Source organism: Aristolochia californica, unplaced genomic scaffold, assembly GCF_029961685.1.
Source record: "Aristolochia californica isolate CCGP_79_NKW_82.1479 unplaced genomic scaffold, dmAriCali1.0.hap1 SCAF_9, whole genome shotgun sequence".
Taxonomy (NCBI): domain Eukaryota; kingdom Viridiplantae; phylum Streptophyta; class Magnoliopsida; order Piperales; family Aristolochiaceae; genus Aristolochia; species Aristolochia californica.
This window is the reverse complement of record NW_027182290.1, coordinates 32781251-32802138: the sequence shown is the minus strand read 5'-3', so window position 1 is coordinate 32802138 and position 20888 is coordinate 32781251. Positions and strand designations below refer to the sequence as shown.

The 20888-nt window shown below is 35.6% G+C and overlaps 1 protein-coding gene across 4 annotated transcripts in view; it reads left to right on the top strand.

Annotated features, from left to right (window-relative positions):
* The first annotated feature begins 6477 nt into the window (after positions 1-6477).
* LOC137940552 (protein PHYLLO, chloroplastic) overlaps positions 6478-20888 on the top strand; it is a 63906-nt gene continuing 49495 nt past the window's right edge. For 3 of the 4 annotated variants that reach the window (XR_011110335.1, XM_068785676.1, XM_068785674.1), the window contains exons 1-5: positions 6478-6729; positions 6818-7030; positions 7555-7775; positions 13205-13319; positions 15730-15846. Coding sequence is in view for 3 of the 4 variants with exons in the window: in XM_068785676.1 (XP_068641777.1) it covers positions 6571-6729; positions 6818-7030; positions 7555-7775; positions 13205-13319; positions 15730-15846 (825 nt within the window). In the remaining variant the exon portion in view is untranslated. The remainder of the gene's footprint in view (positions 6730-6817; positions 7031-7554; positions 7776-13204; positions 13320-15729; positions 15847-20888) is intronic. The other variant, XM_068785675.1, reaches the window with a different exon arrangement.

Here is a 20888-nt window from a genome sequence, read left to right as displayed (position 1 = left end):
TTTGCATTGGTAGGGTCTTGGTGACTAAGGGGGTCATTAGGGTTAAAAAAGTAATTGGGACTAAAAGCAATAGAAAATAAATTAGAAATATTAAAATAGAACCTTTAGAGAGAAAGGGTGACAAAATGAGCATAGATTAATTTCCTCCCAAAGTCAACTATTATCTCTCATAAGTGAAGAAGAAGCAATGTCACATATAATTGATTTGGCAAAAGAATATCTTAAGGGTAATCTTGGATTTGAGGTTTTGTGTCAAACTTACTGATTTGGACAAGGTATGAGCTTTTTTTATTATAAAAAAATTAGTACAAATCTTCTACTTTCTAAATCTTGGTGTTGTTTTTATCTTATATAGATCTGAATGGTGAGCAAACAATTAGAGTAGTCTTAGATACCTTGCACCTTGATATTTTTTATTTTATAATTTTTTTACTATTATATGATATAATAGCATAACTTAATAAAAAATCATAACTAAGCCCCCGACACTAAAATTCTAGTTAGGCCAACTCCTAGCCCCCCATCATGAATTCCCTCTCCTCTTTCCTTATTTTGGCGGTGAGAAGGCCTTTGCTCTCAAATGGACCATGTGGAATAGAATTATGTAAAAACTAAAAGATGTTTTTGTTGGCCTAGGTGTCTTCTCATAATAGGGGTGAATTACGATTCTATATTAAAAATTACGTGTTTAGTGTGTAATAATAAAATATAAGACAAGTAATAAAAGCACACGCCACAAGGAAACATTAATATTTTATTCTCAATGTTCCACTAATGGTAGTCACCTGTCAATAACCCTTGCTCGAGAAAAATTCTATTAATATGCTCTATGAACTAAAAATTAAAAAGGAATTTAAGGCTCTCTTTAAGTCATGTGTAATCCCCAATTACAAAATATTAGTATCTCCCCAAGAGATTCAATATAAACAAGATTATGACTCTAGTTGGTGCTCCATTTCTAGATTTTAGGCTCTATAAGGCCATTTCTACTTTTAAGGTACTAGAGAACCTCTAACAAAAAAGTTAAAATCCAAAAGAATAACTTCAACTTACTACTTTCTTTGGGAGATATAGCCCTTTCTCCAGGTAAGATCCAAGTCTCCAAAACTTTAAGCATGTGAGATGATGTAGAGAAGCTTGAAAATACTAGGAATGTTGAGTGATGTGAGATAACGATGTGATTTTACAAAGTGTACAACTCTTTTTCTCTCAAAATGGGATTTGTATGAAAATTTCAATTGAAAAGGCTTTTGAAGTGCTTTGAATTGCCAATAAATGTTCACTCATTATTCACTTACAAGTTTGAGGACCTATTTAAAAGTTTTCGAATCAAACTAGTCATTTTTACCTATGTACAAAAAACTACAAAAAATGTTAATTGATCATTGAAAAGATATGATCAATCAACTACGTATGATGGCAATAGTTTTTGTGTTCCCTAGGCCTATTGATCCATTAGAGCACCAATCAATGAGTTATCAACCTTTTAGAAAACTCACTGATCAATCAATCTATTTTGATTGATCAACGTGTCTTATAGAACTGGCTACATATGATTTTGTATGATTAATCATGCTTGAGTCCATGATCGATAATGTTTTATAAGGCATACTAGACTGCATTCTAACATGTGTCTAAAATACACTATTATCATCAAAATAATGGAGAGACCAACATGAATTTACCATTGGTTTAATTGTTCCCTCCTTTGTTTTTTAATTTATTAATTTATTTATTTATTATGATATTGTATTATTTTATCGCTATTAAATTAGTTCTTATAATAATATTTTGAATAATTTTCAAATACAACCTCCTTTGATATCGTATATTAAATGTGGCTAATTAATATTTGTAACTTAAATATGATTAAATTCCAAAAAGAAGTAACAAAATATGTAAGTTTGGGGTAAAATAACATATAGTTTTTTTTAATATTCAATATTTTTTAAAAAATGAGCCCACAATGTGTCCCGCATTAAAAATGAGGGCAAAACCCCTCCTTTGTGCACATGACTCGAAGAGGGAGGCCACTTCTCATTGTAGAGAGAAGAGAGGGCAGCAGAGGTTCCTCCTTATTTCTCTCTTCAAAGGAAGGAGAGGTTGTTGTCCTATGCAAAAAAGAGGGAAGGGGGAGGCATGGCAATGATAGGGAGCCCCCCTCATTTATAGGGAGTCCCTTCCCTTGCTTAATCGAATTCTTCTCCCCACGCAAGTGAGAAAATAAGTTGGCATCATTATTACTGACCGAAACCCTATACAATGCACGTCAAAAAAAGAAAAATATAATTACAAAGTATACACGATTTATTATTATAAATATATATTATTTGAGTAATTGTGCAACAAGAATTCAATTGGGTTTCAGGAAATCAAATTCTTAACAAACTACCCTACTTGTCCAATGTTCTACTCCCAATTTTTTGTCTTGTATTTCTTTTGCCTCTTATACTATAATTTGAAGTAGGATAGAAACCAAAATTATAAAATAGAATAATACTTATGTTTAGAGTAGGGTCAAGTTTTTAAGGCTATCTCCTTGTAATGAACATACATAGATTTTCAAAGGAAACCAATTTTCTTCAAATGAAGCAAATGAAAAACCCATTCTTGTGTTTTGTGGAGATGATCTTTTCCTTATCCTTGCTCTAAGTATATGAAACGAAATCTGTAAAATGGAATTGAAGCTAAATTATAGAAATTGTGACAATTAAAATCTAGTTGATAAAATTTCAGAAAGATCTAGAATGAAAGCTCACTTGGCCCATGTCAATGCCACATTCATTCATTGATGGTTAGAAAAAGTGACAAAGCCACTATTATTGGTTCAAATAGTAGAAATGATGATAATGTTTTGTTCTCCACCTTGAAAATTGTCGACTGTCTAGATCTTGACATGGATTCCATTGCACAGATCATAAGTCTTTCCAAACTTTTTAGAAATTATAATGGCTTGAGAGGTGCATGAAGATATAGTCTGAGTTTTAGAGATTTAAGAATAAAAACACAATAGTAAAATGAGATGAGAGGAGTGGATACTTATTTCACAGTAAATGGTTGGTTAAAACAAAAAAAACAAAAAACTAACAACTGAAAAAGTGGATCAAATATGAACACAAAATCACAAGCAAACAAAATGTGTATCTTATGTGATTGTAATGTAGGTTTTACTTAAAACAACATATATTAAATAGATGAATGAACGAAAGCAATAAGCTAAAAGAGAGACCAATATGTGGAATTTTAGTGAATGGTATTGATTGAACTGTAGAATCAACAAAGAAAAATAGTATTTATAACAAGGAGAAATAAATTAAACTACAAAAAAAGTAGGGCATCCTAAAAGTTACATGTGATAGAGGGAGACAATAACACTAGGAAGCATGGTAAAAGGAAACATGAAAAGAAAGAAATAAAAGGTGAAACTCCTCAAACAATAGTCAACTAAATACCCTCTTTGTTGTCCTGAATTTCCATAAATACTCATAGAAAGTGGAACTCACTGCATGTAGCAACAAAAATCCATATTTGTTACATATGTATTCCAAAAAATTCACAAGCTTAATGATAACAATCATGTAAAAAGCTAAAAAACTAAATTCTTTCAAAAACATCAAATAGCATGGGGCATCTTACTTGAATATTAGGAGCGAAACCACCTTCATCACCAACATTGGTGGCATCTTGTTCATATTTCTTTTTAATTTTAGTCCGGAACAGTAAAAAGTGACCATCACAAAATGTACCTAAAAGAACATTTTCTCTTTTGAAAATACACCTGAAAGAACACTTGCAATCCAATATGGTCAAAGACAATAAAATGAGCAGTAAAAAAATAAAATATTAACTTACCTAAGTGGAGATTGAAAGGCATTGATAGATAATGGTTAATCACAACCATTAGGAACAACTAAAAGGAAATTGAAAATGAAAAAAAATAGACCATAAACAAAGTTATCTGATGGAAGGAGGTAATGCAGAGATGGTGTTAACCATGGGAAAACAAAAAAGAGAGAGTAAAGGATCCATAAACTTACCTTTCCAAGTCCAATTAGGCTCGAAGAAAAGTGATAAAGCCCAAAAGCAAAAAGGATTAGTAAACTTACATTGGTAGTATAAACAACTTTTGCAATAATTTATTTCAAGAGTTCAAGATCTTCTTTGTTATCGTAAATTTTTAGAAATACTCATAAAAAGTCAAACCCACTACATTTAGCAACTAAAATCCATCTTATTACATACATGTCCCAAGAAATTCACAAGCTAGTTGATAAAAATCATATAGAAGCCAAAAGGCTATTTTTTTTTTTTTTGAAACATCAAATAGCATAGGGCATCTTACCTTAATATGAGGAGTGAAACCACCTTCATTACCAATAATGGTAACATCTTGGCCATATTTCTTATTATTTATAGTCTGAAACAGTAAAATAATGTTATCCAAAATGGTAAAAAAATAATGAAATGTTACGTAGCTGCGCCCTGCCATCGGAGATGGCAAACAAGCTTAATTAGTGATTAAAACCAAAAAAGAACTAGAAATAGTAAAAAAAAAAAAAAGGCAAAAGAGCAAAACAACATTACAACAAAAAATAGTAAGTAAAATAAGGAGAATAGAAGGAGAAGAAAATGAGTACCAAATAAGCTATAACAAGTCAATTTATGATCATACATTTTGGAAGACAACATTTGGGCAAAAGAAATAGAAATTTAGCTGGAAACTTGTTTGTGACCTTTGAAGTGGAAAATCAAGTATAACAAAACTGTATGTGTAGAAATGAACATTAAAATAAAAGGTGGAGTGTTATTAGACAATTAGCAGAGGTGGGATAAGTTTATCTTTTAATGTAGTAAATTAGGTCAATCTATATGAAGAATGCATGCATCACTAACTAACTATAAGGCTATGTTTAACTGGCATTCCCTTCTTTGTGCAAAATATATGGAGTGTTAATTAACCTCATCAGATCATTTATTTATTATGAAAGCAACAATTGTATTTTACAACTCAAAACATTTCAGAGAAAAAATCTTCCAAGAGTCTCCATGTACTTGCCAAGAGGATTGTTTGTCCAAACAAATAGAAAGTCCCTAGCACCAACCAAACCTGGCTTACCGAAGCAAAATGCCTTCAACCCATATTTTTGGATATCTTTTAGCTCCACGGTTATCCATTTTCCTTAGTGTTTCCCAATAAGACTGTAAGGCCTTGTTAGTGTCCCTAGTTGAAAATTTATATCTCAGAAAAAGTTAAAAATATTTTTTCTAAGTTACACATTTCTAATAAACCTTTAGATAAAATCCTATTAGTGCCTTATGACGAAATTACATGAATTTTTTTAAAAAATGAAGGAAAAATAAATAGACTTGTTAGTGCCTTGTCGAGAAAAATAAATGAAAATTAATAATTAATTTTTTACATTACCATACTAATGCAATAAATTTTTAGTAAAATAAAATATCAAATACAAAATTACCATAAAAATTGCCTCATGCTGAAAGTATTACAACATCAATTGTTAAATACTTATTAAAAAAATTTATATGGTTTTCCGGCCCATCTTGGTTGGAAAAATTTTATTGAAAAATTATTCTGGTAAGAATTTCCAGTTAGAAAAGTGTTTCCGAGAAAAAAACGAGGTACTAATGGTCCCTGAAAACGTATTTTTACTAGAAATGCCTATTAGAGTGGTTTCGTCCACTCTTGTAGGCAGTAGCTTTCCGCACCTAACAGATCGACCTGTTGGGGTGTATTGGCTAGTCGTTGTCATGGTATCAGAGTTGGGCATGCCACGTCCTGTGCTCGAATCCCGTGAGAGGCGGTCAATAATGGGCGGGCTGGGTGTCAGAGTGGTTCCGTCCACTCTTGTAGGCGGTAGCTTTCTGCACCTAACAGATTGGTCTGTTGGGGTGTATTTGCTAGCCGTTGTCAATGCCTTTCCAATATTTTATGGAAAAAACACTAACAAGGCCTAATATTTAGTAGAAATTTTAAATAATACTATTTTAATTAATATTTATTAAATATATTACCTAAATATATTTTAAATAAGATACTTAATCTACGACATTTAACAATATGTATTTGAAAATTATCATACTCCATGTTGCCTTATTAAAAAATTATCCTCCCCTATTGTCCTAGTTGCTGGGGGTGCTGGGTTATAGGGGTGTAAACGGATTAGATTTGGTTCGTATCTTGGAATTATGGATCTAATTCAATTTTGGGTATCTGGATATCGTGCAATTTGGGAAATTATTCGAAGTTGGATAGTATCCAGATCTGAATTCATGTAATAAAAATATAAGATTAAATTATAAAAATGTAAAAATTAATAAACTCATAAAAAATGAAAGAAACAGGAATATTAATACTACGCAGCCAAATAAATTTTACCGCGTAAGGAAAAAGGGAAAACAGAGTGCCATCAGATAACGTTGGTTATCGGACAATCCTTCCCGCGCGATGTGGCTGGCATGCTCAAAGCAGTAAACTCTGTCTGCTACCAGCGACTCTCTGCAGTTCATCACTTCGGCCTCTAGTATTCGCCACCTCTTCGGCATCCGTAGATGATACAACGAAATGTCTCGCCAAGGCCCGTCTTCTTACCGTCTAATGAATCTATTCCCAGGAATACGAATTTGTTGCCCAGGCTTTCAGATTTCAATCGGCCCCGGCGCATCTGCCGTTCCCCCCTTATCTGCCACCGTCTTTACTCCAATCTCAAGGTACGACCCGTTCTTCTTCTGCATTTTATCCTCCCCCTTTCTCCTACTCATTTTATTTCAACTGATTTTCCATCCTTTTTTTTGTGAGGCTATCAAGGCGGAAAACTCATGTGATGGTCGTTCAACAGCTTCGGAGGCATTTTCCGGGTTACGTGATTCCGATATGCCAGTTGAACTTTGTTTTACGCATATTTTACCGCCAGCTTTGACACTAGAGGTTGCTGCCTGGAAGATTAGGGAGGAGGTGAAGAAGTATAAGTCGAATCCACCTTGCTCAAGGAGTGGCATTTTGAGATTTCAGGTAATTATTTATGTTCTCCACTGTTCTCCATTTTTCCTTTTCTTCTTAAACCGAATTTGCACGGATTGGAAGACACGAATTTCGGGTTTTTTCTCCTGTGTATCTTGTTATTTTAGCATTTTTGGTTGTGAATATTTGAAGTTGAGTTTGTTGTAAAATCGTATACACAACTACTCCATGTGTGCAAAGGTACGGCTACATTTGATCCTGCTGATAATGTAAATCAATGTGGCCAAGGATACACTGTTCGAGATACCAGAGAAACGTAGCTTGCCAAGGTTTAAGTTGGAAACACAAACAAAAAGATGCATGCTTTCTTGAGTCAAATGAGTAAACCCTCGTCGTTTAATTTTTAAAATGTGGTAATTTCGAAAATCTCGGGTGAACTAACCCACCTTTTTTTAATTGAAGTGTGAGAAACATTTAAAATTGCTAAGCAATATTATACTGTCGGTAATCCTGTTTAAGTGTCTTTCTGTTATAATGTAGATATCACTTCTGCTCTAATATATGCATTCATCCAGGTAGCAGTGCCTCCAGGTATAAAAGCACTGAATTGGCTATTGTCTCAACCTCATTCCTCTACTGGTTTTCCTCAGTTTCATTTTTCAAGAAAGCAGCTTGAAGATTCCCCTGTTCCGGTAGTTTTGCTAGATGAAATTTGTGGAGTTTCAGGATTTGGTGCTGCAATTTATTTTTTTGGTTCCTTGTCCGAAAATTCAAAATTCTGGAGTTCAATCACAAGGTAATCTGGTCTTGTTTTACATTTTATTTTGTATCCAGTTAATTTTCTATCCCATTGTTCTTTTATATGGCATGCCATTATGAAATATGGTTTGGTTAGAGTGCATGTATGGTTCACTCCTCATACTGTTATTTGATCAATTTATGTAATAGACTTAAAGCTGGCATATGTGGAACTTAAATAAGACCTAACTCTTCATACCTGATTGTATGAATTCTTACCTGTTTAAATTCTTTGGATTTCATTGGAGGTTTTGTTACAGTTGCTTGTAATTGTTGGCTCTTAACCAGAAAATGTGGTGGTGAATTTCCTGGTATGATGAATGTTATTTGTTCTTAAAATCACTTTTCTCATTGTTCTTAAAAATTAGTCCAAATAAATGGTGATCTCTGAGCTTTTAGTTGCAATGAAATCGACTCACTGTGGCTTCTAATATTCAATAATCTATACACCTACATTGAGTAGCCTCTTAAGAACATACAAGAAAGGATGGGAAGAGTTAAAAAGAAACAAAAAGTTCAAACTAAGTTGGCACTTAGAACTATTAGGAACCAACCTAAAACTTGCCATAGAATTACTGCTGTCCTTGGAGAGGATTTCCAATGTCATGTGAGATAAACTTGGATAAATAACTGAGAAGAAAACAAAGAATCAGATGTGATCTAGGTCATGGAGAGGGCTTTTAGTCTCCTCATCCTTTACGCAGAAGCATACTAGAATTAGGATTTATACTTTCAAATAATTCTATAACTTTAAATAAGATTTGTTTTCTGAAGATATTAGTTACTTACTAGTTTTGTTCACTTTCCATATTTATGTTTTGGAACTTTAATTCTCTCACTAGGTTCTCATTTTATCTTCCTTTACTCTGCAAAAGTTGTGTAAGATAGGATTAAAATTGAGTAACGTAAAAGAAGTAGAGAGAATAGAGAGGCTTGTGATTTGGTGTGATTTAGAGAGGGGTTGAGCTTGACTTTCCTTCATATCCACGTTGTTAACGCAAAGCAAACAAAGTGTTGTGAGGACAAGTTCATCCTTTACTGAATCAGTACATAAAATAAGAGATTAAGATAACTAAAATGTCCCTTTATCTACCAGCACATATACACAACATATATAAGTGATATGTTAGATTCTTGGATTTCATGCTTTAAAAGGTTTAAAGTAGAAGAGCAGAAGGAGAAGGGAAGAGAAGGAGAGGAGTATGGAGTGCAAGAGTTTGAGAGGAAAAGCTAGAATGCTTGATAGGGAGCTCGTGTATGAATATATCCTTCCCCTTCTTATTTATAGTTGAGGATTAGAAACCTTAGTACACGAGGAAAAAAGAACTTAAAATACTTCATAATTACAAGTTGTGCCACTTGTCTACTTAATTACAAGTTATGCCACTAATGCTTCTTCGACACTCCGCTTCAATCTGGTGCAAAAACATCAAATATTCCCAACTTGGAGCAAGTGACAGAGAGAGGTCCTGCTGCAATAGCCTTTGTAAAAGTATCTACTAGTTGATTTTTGGAAGAGACGTATTGCATAGGTTTGAGATTGGCTTGTAATTTTTTTTTAAATAAATGATAATCTATTTCAATGTTCTTTGTTCTTTCATGGAAGATTGGGTTGGCTGTAATGTGCATGACTACTTGATTATTGCAATGAAGTTGCATGGGCTTGGTTATTTAGAAACCAACTTATTTCATTAATGATATAAACCATAACAACTTACTTACTACGTGTGCCATGACCTTATATTCTTCCTCAACACCTGATCTCGCCACAGCACTTTTTTTTTTTTTACTTCTATGTGACTAAATTTCCGCTATAGTTGTACAATAACTAGAAGTCGATTTTCTATCATAGGAGAACTAGCCCAATCTGCATTTGCAAAATGTTCGATATCAATATGCCCATGACATTTATATAACAATCCTTGACTTGGATTTTTCTTTAAATACCGGAGAATTCTCTCCAATGCCACCCAATGAGATGTTGAGGTTGATGCAAAAATTGTCTGATGACATTTATAAAATAAGAGATGTTTGGTTTCGTAACTGTGTGACAAATCAGTTTTCCTACCAATTGTTGGATTCTGCCAACATCAACATTATCACCTGATTCAACACATAGCTTAACATTGGGTTCCACATGTGTATCGGCCAAACTATTCCAGTTTCTTTTAATAGATCAAGGGCATACTTCTTTTGAGACAAAATTATTCCGTAATTGGATTGAAAAATTTCTATACCCAGGAAATATGTAAGTAGTTCTAGGTTTTTGGTTTGAAACTTCTTATCAAATCTTCTTCACTTGCGGAATCCTCCAGTATCACTTTCTGTGATAATAATATCATCAACATAAACAGACATAAGAATTGTACTTTTTTTAGTTGTTTTTGTAAAGACCGAGTGATCGTTTTCACATCTTGTGAACCCAAGGCGGATAACAACTATAGTAAATTTGTGGCATGATGGGATTGTTTGATAAATAGCCTTCTTTAGACAGCATATTTTTTTTCCCTTCAACCACATAACTAGGTGGTTGAATCATATAAACCTCCTCTTGCAAATCACCGTTCAGAAAAACTTTTTAACATCCAACTAATAGATAGACCATTTAAAATTGGCTACTAGAGAAATGAGAACCCCTTTTTTGAATGAAATGATTAATTAATAAAAAAAGAGAAAGAAACTAGAAGGAGGACTCCCCTAACAACAAGAGATTGTAGGGTGACTCCTTGCTTAGCCAAATAATCAGTCACATCATCAGCTGATCTTGGCACATAAGACCAAATATAATCAAAATAAGATACAATTTTAATAATCTGATGATAAAATGTTCAATGTCTCCAAGGGGATTCAACAACTTTTAAACACCAGTTAATGATTATTTTTGAATCTTCTTCAATAACAAGAGGGACATTATAATGATCACAATAAACAATAAGCCCTTGAAAAAACGCAAATAGCTCAGCAGTAGTAAAATCTGAAATTCTTAATAGTCTTGAATATTTTATAAGATGAGCTCCAGAAGAATCATGAATAACTCCTCAAACTCTAGCTTGACCAGGATTTCCAATGGCGCTACCATCAAAATTAAGTTTTAAATGGCCAAATGGCATTGGCGAGAACCCTTACCGAATAACTCCATCACGAATAAGAACCTTTACTGAATTCAACTTGGCACTGGAGATGAGGTTTTATCATAGTCTGTACCGTAAGACTATGTATATCCTTTAGTAACTAGCCTTGCATTATATCTAACCACTGTACCATCAGGATTATATTTTCGTGTAGAAACCCATTTGCAACCGACTGCCTTTTTAGAGGGGGGGGGGGGGGGGGGGGGAAGAGAGGACAAGTTCTTTTATAAATTGCTTGCAGTTCTTCATCCTTGATAGTTTTTCACCTTGAGTCTTTTGAGACCTCTTCAGAAGTAGAAGGTATGATGGAAGATGATACTGCCGCTAAAAAGAAAACTCAACTTGAAGACAACCGGTGAGTGGATAAAAAATGTGCAAAGGGTGATAAGCGCTTGAACGAGGTTCTTTGCGAAGAGCAATAGGTCTATTGTCATAAGGAGTACACACATCATTAAAAGAGGGTGTAGCGGAAGAGCTGAGTACTTGAGATTTTGCAACATTCAATTAAGACTTTAAATTTGCAAAACAAATGGCAGAGACAGACTCTTCTCTTTGTTTCTCCTGAGTTGCTATATCATTTGAATATGGTTGAACAACTTTCCACTATTGTAAAAGGCCTCGGAATCTAACAAAGTATTCATAAGGTCATACACATCTCCTAGAAAATATCATAGATATTTTGGAGGCTGTTAGGAGTGGAATAAAGTTTAGAACAAATTTCCCAAATCTCCTTGGTTGTATCCAAATGAATGAAGTTGTTAGCTACCGATTCATCCGTGCTATTTACCCACCAACTTATGACTAAAGTGTCTTCCTTCAACCACTTTTGATATGAAGGATCATCATCATTGAGAGATGGTTAACCTAAGTGTCCAACAAGGTCTCTTGTAATCAGAAACCTTTTTACTGATTGAGACCATGATGAAAAACTACTTTGGCCCTTTAGAAGAATAGTGGGAATACTTAAAAGTCATGCTTGCTGAGTTCAGTATAGGAGGACTTTTGTGAATTTCTAGCCATTGTAAACTAGACATAGAACACAAATAGTGCTAGTGCTCAAGGGAATAAGACACTAGTCACAACTTGAATTTTGATGTAGGAGAATCAACCACTTTCTTAAACAAACAACAATAAGTGGCTGAAACAAACAACTTTAGGAAAAAAAACAAATCCAGCACTCACACATATATCAACTTGCATGAATCAAAACACATGCAGGGACTTAGAATGAAATACCATGACTGGAGTAGATTAAACCTCAATTCAGGTAGTATCTTCCCACGAAAAAATCGAGTGCCTTAGAGGGATCTAAACACTTTTCATGCAGCCATTAACTCTAAACCCTAATTTAGGGTCTTAAGGATTTTGAGGAGATAAAAAATTCAAAATACAAACTGTTTAAACTCATTAACACACATGGAATTTTTGAAATTTGTAGGAAAGAATTATGCCAGCCAAAAAACAAAAATTTTGAAAGCCTATACCCACGCAATACAAAAATATACTTTTGAGCCCTCATATATGCTAAAAAAACGAATTTTTAATGGCTGAAGCAAACTTGTATTGACAGACCAGAAAAAGGACTTCAAATTGTGATTTTAGTGAACTAGAAACACAATAGAAAGAGGGCAAAAAAACCTGGACTTGATTGAGGTTGCTTGCTGGATTTTTTTTCCAGCACTTGTTTTCTCCCGTGGCTACTTGTAGTCTTCAAGGGGCGCTTCTTTCCATGCTTCATTTTTTGAACTTTAGAGCAGCATAATAAAATCCTAAAATCCCTGATCTAGTACCATGTTAGATTCTAGGGTTTCATGCTTTAAAAGGTTTTAGAGTAGGATAGAAGTAGGAGAAGAGAAAAGAAGAGGAGAAGTTGAAGAGAATAAGAGGAGTATGGAGTGCATGAGTTTGAGAGAAAAAACTAGAATGCTTGATCGGGAGCTTGTGTATGAGCATATCCTCCCCCTTCTTATTTATAGTTGAGGGTTAGAAACCTGGTACTGAGGACAAAAGAACTTATAAATACTTCATAATTACAAGTTGTCAGTTATCTACTTACAAGTTATGCCACTAATGCTTCTTCAACAAGATTTAAAGTGCTAGAATGACCACTACCCTTCAATATAAAATGACCTAAAGGCCCAAGCTTCAGCATGCTCAATATATTGTTGTGCCCCAAAATCAACTTCAATGGGTGCATCAGTCATACCAAAGGGCAATCATGGAAAATAGTTTCAAATTGTTGAAATATATTTACCATTTGAGGAATGTAATATTATTTTTAGTGATCCTTTTGCAGATATCTTTGTGTTGATGCCCCTATGGTAAGAGCTTATGGGTTCATAGGTATCAAATGTGAATCAACAGTGTCATTACTGGAGCATGGGAGTAGCTGTTACTATTTCATTCCTCAGGTGAAATTGTCTATCTCTAAGTTTGTATGGATTAATTATCTATATTCCTTTGGTATCTCTCATAATTGCACCTGAAATTTTCCATTTTACTTGTCTTTGAAATATTGTCGAGCATACACTATCTCCTACTATCAACATTCATCCAATTCTAATTCCAAGCAATGCATGAAGGAAGAGAAAAAGGTACCCAATAGAATATATCTAGGCTCTTGTACAATGTGGACCTTTGACCCACTTCCCCTTCACATAGGAGTAAGTAACACACCATAAATTATATGGTATATTGGCTATCATAAGCCTCTGTCATTATGTGAGATATGAACATAACATCAGGTAGGTCTGCATCAAATGCACGATCTAATAAGTTATTCTAAAATATCGACATAAAATTGTGGTCATATAGCCAATCAAGGGCTCAATAACGTACCCAGATAATGTAGTAAGCTGTTAAAGTTGGGTTCAAATCCATCTTGAAACGATTAGTTGAAGTTAGAAGGTATTCTCCCAACTAGTAATCAGATGATTTTTCTAGAGATTAATCTATGTGGGATTTCTGCCAACACTCTCCCATGTCCAAGCCCATAGAAGTGGACAATGGGTCTGAGATGTGAATAATATGAATGAGGTAGAAACTAAATGGGGCATGAATTAGTTCTAACAGAAGAAGTGCTTTACCCTAATAACATATTAAAGTCGTGTCTGGGTCTAAAGCGACTAGCCAAAGTGAGAAGACTTTTTCCTGACTTATAACCGCAAGACTTTTCTTGACATTAATCTATGTGGGATTATTCCGATTAACATAGGTTGATACATTTCATATGGGTGCACCTGTTGTTGGGCACACCTGCCATCCCCAAATAGGGCACACAATAAAATAGTTCCACATTGCAGCAGCAAAGATCCCACAATTTAGGATGGGCCATGGTGGAACGTCCTGCATAAAATGAATAGATAACTGGTGGATAGATAACTGGTGGACAGGTTGGGTTTTTGAAAACCTGGACCCGTCTGAGAAATTCAAGCCCGTGAACCAGTGAGAGGGTTGGAATTCCAATCTCATCCTCGCTCCATTCCCTTTTTCCTCAACTTCATCCCCTGTCTCCGTATTCTCAGTCATCCTTGTTTTGGCCCATGGCCCATTCCATCTTTCATCTATCTTAAAAAAAAAGAAGAAGCTATAACACATCAAAATCAACTTGATAGCATGTAAATAAAAAACAACCAAGAATACCTCAAGAAAGCCAATGGTGTTGGCTTCCTGGTCCCCTCCTCCTAGCAGCGTCTTGAAGATTTGACTTTGATAGGAGCTCCTTTGAAAACACTGGGCCCTCTTGTTATGAATGTGTAATTAGAGATACAACCTATTGGGGTGGGCCGTCCTCTACCACAAGGTGTTGGAGGGAAGATCCCCGTTTAGCGTGTAAGTCTGCCAAATGAATGGCAGATTTTGGGGTGTGGGTCCATGTACAATTTAGACGAGAAGTTATGTTACAAATTTCGAAATAAATGTCCCAATGTCTCCAGAGGGGGCGAATTCCTTTGGCTGACCACTTTGCTAAAATGGGGCATTCCCATCATAATTTATCTATTATTTTTCTGGGTTTGTAACTTCATGATGTATTAGTCTTTAGGCTCAGTGCCTTCTTTGTGTCTCTTCTCTTTTGCTTTTCAATAATTTTTTTCACAATTTGAAAAATCAAATACCCAAGAAAATTCAGGGAATTCCATCTTTCTTATTTCTGAACATGTATTTCCTTTTAGTTTTCAAGGCAAGGTAGATACCGGTTGCTCTAAATCCACCCCTGATTCAGTGTCTGCGCCACATGGTAAGGGGGAAACCCGAACCTTGATTTTTCAGGTCAGGTCGGGTTGGATCATCCCTATAGACATCTGCCTAACAGGTCTCTGGCCTCACAATAAGCTATTGTATCTATATTAAAAAGGTGGGCCAACAGCTTATATGGACTTGCTAATTAGCCTGCATTAATACCATTGTCAGTTTAAAAAAAAATGGGCCAGACATTTAACAGGGCCAGTTAGATTGGTCTTGCTCATGTTGAAACTAGTGGGCCACATGGAGTTCATATCATAGAAGAAACACAATAGCAAATTTTGGCTGATATGCTTCTCAAAAATAATGTTGACTGATAAAAATAAATGACAGGGACATAAGTCTTATGATGTAAATAATGAAATCCCAAGAGTGTATTCAACTATGCTACATTCCGGGGTTATACCCTGGTGTCTTTCAATTCAAAAGTGAATTTTAGTTTTTATGTATCTTTCTCCTCCACTCATCTCTCTCTCTCTCAATTTTTTCTTGTTTATGTTTTTATTCTTGTGTATTTTTTTAATAATTTACATGTAGTGTGGTTCCATTTTCATTTTTAACCTGATTTCAGTTCTACAGATTGAGCTGGATGAACTTGAGAGTAGTAGTATCTTGGCAGCAACATTGGCTTGGGATGATTCATTATCTTACTCATTTGATAAAGCCGTTCAGACTTTTGAGCTGTGTCTTTGCCAGGTTTGTTGATGTTGACATATTTAATTCTTAAAAAAATTGTTAGTGGGAACACGTAGATGAATATTAAGAAAAATTATTGGTTTATAAGGTTAAGCAATAGGCCTCAACATTGGTTATTCATTTTAGTATGAAACCAATCTCAATCTTCGCATGGTGTGAGACCTGGATGTCTACCTAGACTTGGACTCAGTTTGTGTCCTATTGAGTTCACACCCTGTTTATGTTGTCCACATCTTAGGCCTGTTATCTGGATTTATAAGGTTGAACGTGAGGGGAAGTGTTAGTATGGAATTATCCCAAATAGATAAATGTTAAAAAAATTTGTTAGTTTGGAGGTTGAGTAATAGGCTTTCTAATTGTCTAGCTATTTTAGGATGGAGCCAAACTCAATCTTAACAATAATCTTGGTATATTTTGCTGTCCTTCAATCCATCTTCCCTCCTACCTCTTTCTTTTATAAGGTTTCGAGATATCTTGCAGGAATGCCATTTTGTAGTCCAATAAGTCCATGCCAGGCCCAGTTTTCTGTTTCTTGATACACAATGCAATATAATTGGTGGAAAGTTCATCATGGAAATATTATTTAACTGACTCAGTAATCGAAAAAAGTAAAGGATCCTTCAACACCTTGTCTCTATGAGAATAATGACTCACATATATTCCAAAATTCGGAGGCAGTTTCCTTAGCTAAAGTAGGGATCTCTACAAGTTTCCTTGACTTGAGCACCATGTTCCGTTTCTCATCTGCCACTCATCTCTGTAGCCTCGGTTAGCTTCTGTTAGCTGCTTGCGTTGCTTACATTCCATGGTGCCTTTGGACTAAAAAGAATTCCAGACGGTTTAATTGTACCTCAAGCTCTGCCACTGAGGTGATTTGCACTGCTACGGGCCTTATCTCTACCTGGATTCGCACTCAAAAAGAATTTGGCTGTCTATCATGTACCCCTTCCCGCACCAATTGGAAGCCATCCCCTTAGTGCTCCGCCAAGTTGATATATGGAAGCCCCACCCCCCCAACACACACACCTGATATTATAGGCTCAACTTTGACGGCAACACTTTTGGGAACCCGAGTTTGGCTGGCTTTGGGGGGGTATTTTTTGTCCTGGAGGAATTGTTATTATGTCATACTTTGGTCCTCTCGGCGTTGCGGACTCGACCACTGTTGAGCTCTCTGGCCTCTTCCATGGGTTTTGCATCTACCAGGATCGCTTCAAAGGTCTACTGACCGTGGAGGTTGACTCCAAAGCCGTCATTGGCTGGTGCTCCACTTCCTCCTTCCCCCGGTGGCATCATTGGTAGCTTTTTGTTGATATTATGGATATTGTTTCCACTACCTCTTATACTTGGTCCCATGTTCTTAGATCGGCCAATTCAGCTGCTAATTTATGTGCCAAATTGGGTCCCTCCCTGCAATCTCTTGTTGTTAGGGGAGACCTCCCTTGATGTACTCTTTTGCTTTCTTTCGTAATAAAATCATCATCATTTAAAAAAAAAAGAATTTTTGTCCACACCCTTATACTTTTTCTTCTTACTTTAATATTCCTTCAATTAAAAAAAAAGAAAAAGAAAAAAGAAAAGAAAAATTAATGAGTCATGGGCCAACTCCTCCCCACAAAACATCTCTAGACCCATCAAGGATTTGATACTTTGAGCTCATTCACTACCCTATGTAATTACAAAACATTTTTTTTGAATGACTTTAATATTGTGATTTGGGGAGAAAATAGAGGAGAAAAGAGGAAAAAAAGTGGCCCTGTCAGAAAGGCACATCCTCCTCTTTTATAATCAAGGTTTTAAGTGAAATTTTACAAAAGGACAAAAATGCCCCTCAATACTCAAAAATACATGTCTAAATTGAATGGAAATTGATCTAGTGATAAAGTAAAACATTGCCTATCTAATAGCTATACTATGAGACAAAAATGTTATGTGGGAAATGTGAGAAATGACCAAAATACCCCTGTACTAGTATTTTAACACCCCCTCAAATTGGAGAGTAGATATCAAACAATTCCAGCTTGTCACTGATGGACCCATGTTCACATCTTTCTAAAGGCATGGTAAATATATTTCCTGATTGGTCTGAAGATTTTACATAAGGAGTTAACACTTTTTCCCGCATAACTGCATCTCTAATGAAGTGGCAATCAACCTCTATATGCTTCGTTCTCTCATGGAATAGAGGGTTGCCGACAATAAAAATGGTTGCCTGGTTATCACAATTCATAACCATAGGATCAGGTAACGTAATGCCAAATTCAAGAAGAACAAACTAAATCCACATAGGCTCACTGTGTGAGCCATTGCTTGATACTCGGCTTCTGCACTAGACCTAGCCACAACTGTCTGTTTTTTACTTTTCCAGCTTACCAGGTTGCCTCCAACAAAACACAGTAGCCTGTAGAACTTCTATCCATCTTACACTCATCATAATCGGCATCCGAATACCCAAGTACATCAATTTTCCCATTTTGAGTATACAAAATACCTTTTCGAGGTGCTCCCTTCAAGTACTTTAAAATCCTCTGAGCAGCTTCTAAATGGATTTTCTGGGAATTTTCCATAAATTGGTTCATAACTCCCATAACAAATGAAATATCCGGCCTGGTAACTGTAACATAGATCGGTTTACCTACTAACTGTCAATATTGAGTTTTATCCTTGGGTGTAGGACCTTGGTTTTCATGTAGATTATGATTAACTTCTATGCGGGTGTCTATGGGTTTAACACCTAATAAAACATACTCCTATAACATATCCAATATATATTTTCTTTGAGAAAGCACAACACCTCACTTACTACGAGTGACTTCAATGCCAAGGAAGTCCCTAAGAGAGCCCAAATCCTTTGTCTGGAAATGTGTGGCCAGATACCGTTTAACTTCTGTAATACTAGCAAGATCATCACCAAATAACACAATGTCATATACATAGACAACCAAAACCTCCATACTAGTCTTCCTTTTAAGTAGGAACAAAAATGATCAAAGGACTTACAATCAAATGAAATATCGGCTGGAAAAGAAGGAAAGATTGATGTAGCTTAACCAATGATGGATGTCCCAAGCGCAGATGCCACGAGTGAGAAGAATTTGTAGTAGTGAGTGCCACAACTTGAGAAACTGATACATCATCCATCATGTAGAGCCCTCCCTTCTCATGTCCTTAACTAATCGTCCTCTTCGTTTGGAAGTCCTGGAAAACATAGGAAGTAGGATAAAAAAAAATCACTAAACAGTTTAATGATTTAGTTATATGACTCACAGACAAGAGGTTTATTGAAAACTTTGGTACAAATAAAACAGAATCTAAGGACATTTGTGGAGTAGTGTGAATTGTACCCTCTCCCTGAATGGGAGAGGTGGATCTATCAGCTAAATTAACTCGATGATATGAATGAGATGGATTAATGGATTGAAACAAGGAGGGCATACCTGACATGTGTGTAAATGCTCTTGAATCAATAATCCAAGAGGGGGAATGAGACACATTTCATGCAGTCAAACCTGTACTAGCCATCGTAGCACTGCTGAGGAAGAAGGATGAGTCTCAGTAGATGAAACAGTCAGTTGGCCTAGTCGCTATATTAACTTCTGAATTTCCTCATAGGATCCAGTGTGTGAGGATGCATCTTTATCTGTGACTATAGAGTTGGCCCAGGTAGGCTTACCAATTTTTTCCCAGCATTTCTCAGAAAGATGAGTAGTCCTACCACAATGAACACATTTTCGATCCCCCTGATCATTTCGGCCATGACCACAGGTAGAGGAAGAGCGATTTCTACCTTTACTATTACCACCACGAAACTGACCATCAAGCTTACCAGTAGTAGACTGACGGTTAAGAGCTGCTGCTTCTGAGAGAGCTCCACTTGACTCATTCTTAGTTACAACTGCACCTTTACCTCGAAGAACTCTATTAAAGGCTTGCTCAAGGGTGGTCACACCCTCATTTGCCAACAACTGGGCTCGAATAGTATCATACTCAAGCCCCAATCCATCTAAAAAACGGGCTACTTGAATCTTATTTTTTTTTCTTATGAATGATTCAATATTCGTAGTAAAAAAATAAAATGTACTAATCTCCTATAGTACTCCTCTCATCTGAGTGAAATAATTTGTCACTGATCTACCTCCATGCTTCATATTAAAATACTTCACATATAACTCATAGATCCTTGACAAATTACTTTATTGAGACAAAATAGAAGCTAATGTAGTACACATTACCTTAGCAGTACTGTAACTCAAAATTTGGACTCCATATTGCTGACCAACCAGGTCATTACTAAATTATCTTCTACCACCCAATCTTCAATAATAGGCACTGGGGGGTCATCTGTTATTTATTTTGCCATTCTTCTGGCCCTCAAATACATCAAAACTGATCTGGACTAGTTTACATAATTTGATCCATTCAATTGGATCGTAGTTAGTTGATTAGGCTGAGAGAATTTCATATCCGAGCTCTCTACAGTTCTTTGGACAACAACTTGTGTGCTGGAATCAATCATTAAATATCACAAAACACCACAATTCAATACACTAGAGCGTCAATTAACCAAAGGGAAACACTTTCCCCAAATTTCTATGCTTATGCAATGAAGTGGACCCCAGACCAAATTCAAATACGGCAAAACACCCAATTCACTCAATTTTGAAACAATAGTGATCAACTTCAGCAATTAAGACCATAAATCGATGAAAGAATGACTTAATTGCAAGAAATCAGGATGATGCAGGCTATATTGATGCAGGCAGATTTGAGGAATTTCCTCAAATTGGGATCATCAAACACCTCTAACTCCCAACAATCAATCAAATAGAAGCAGTAATCATTAGCCAATAGGCTAGGACTGGCAGAAAAAGGAAACATTGGAATTTTTACCCTATTAGTTCAAAAATCTGGGAAAATCCTTCAAGGAGATTGCTTAAAATGGAGAGATCAGTCGTGGGGTCTCCCGTTCCTCCAGGGACTAAATGATGAGGAATCTTCGGCTTTTTGCTCTCTCCATACTAGACTCAGCAGTATTATTATCC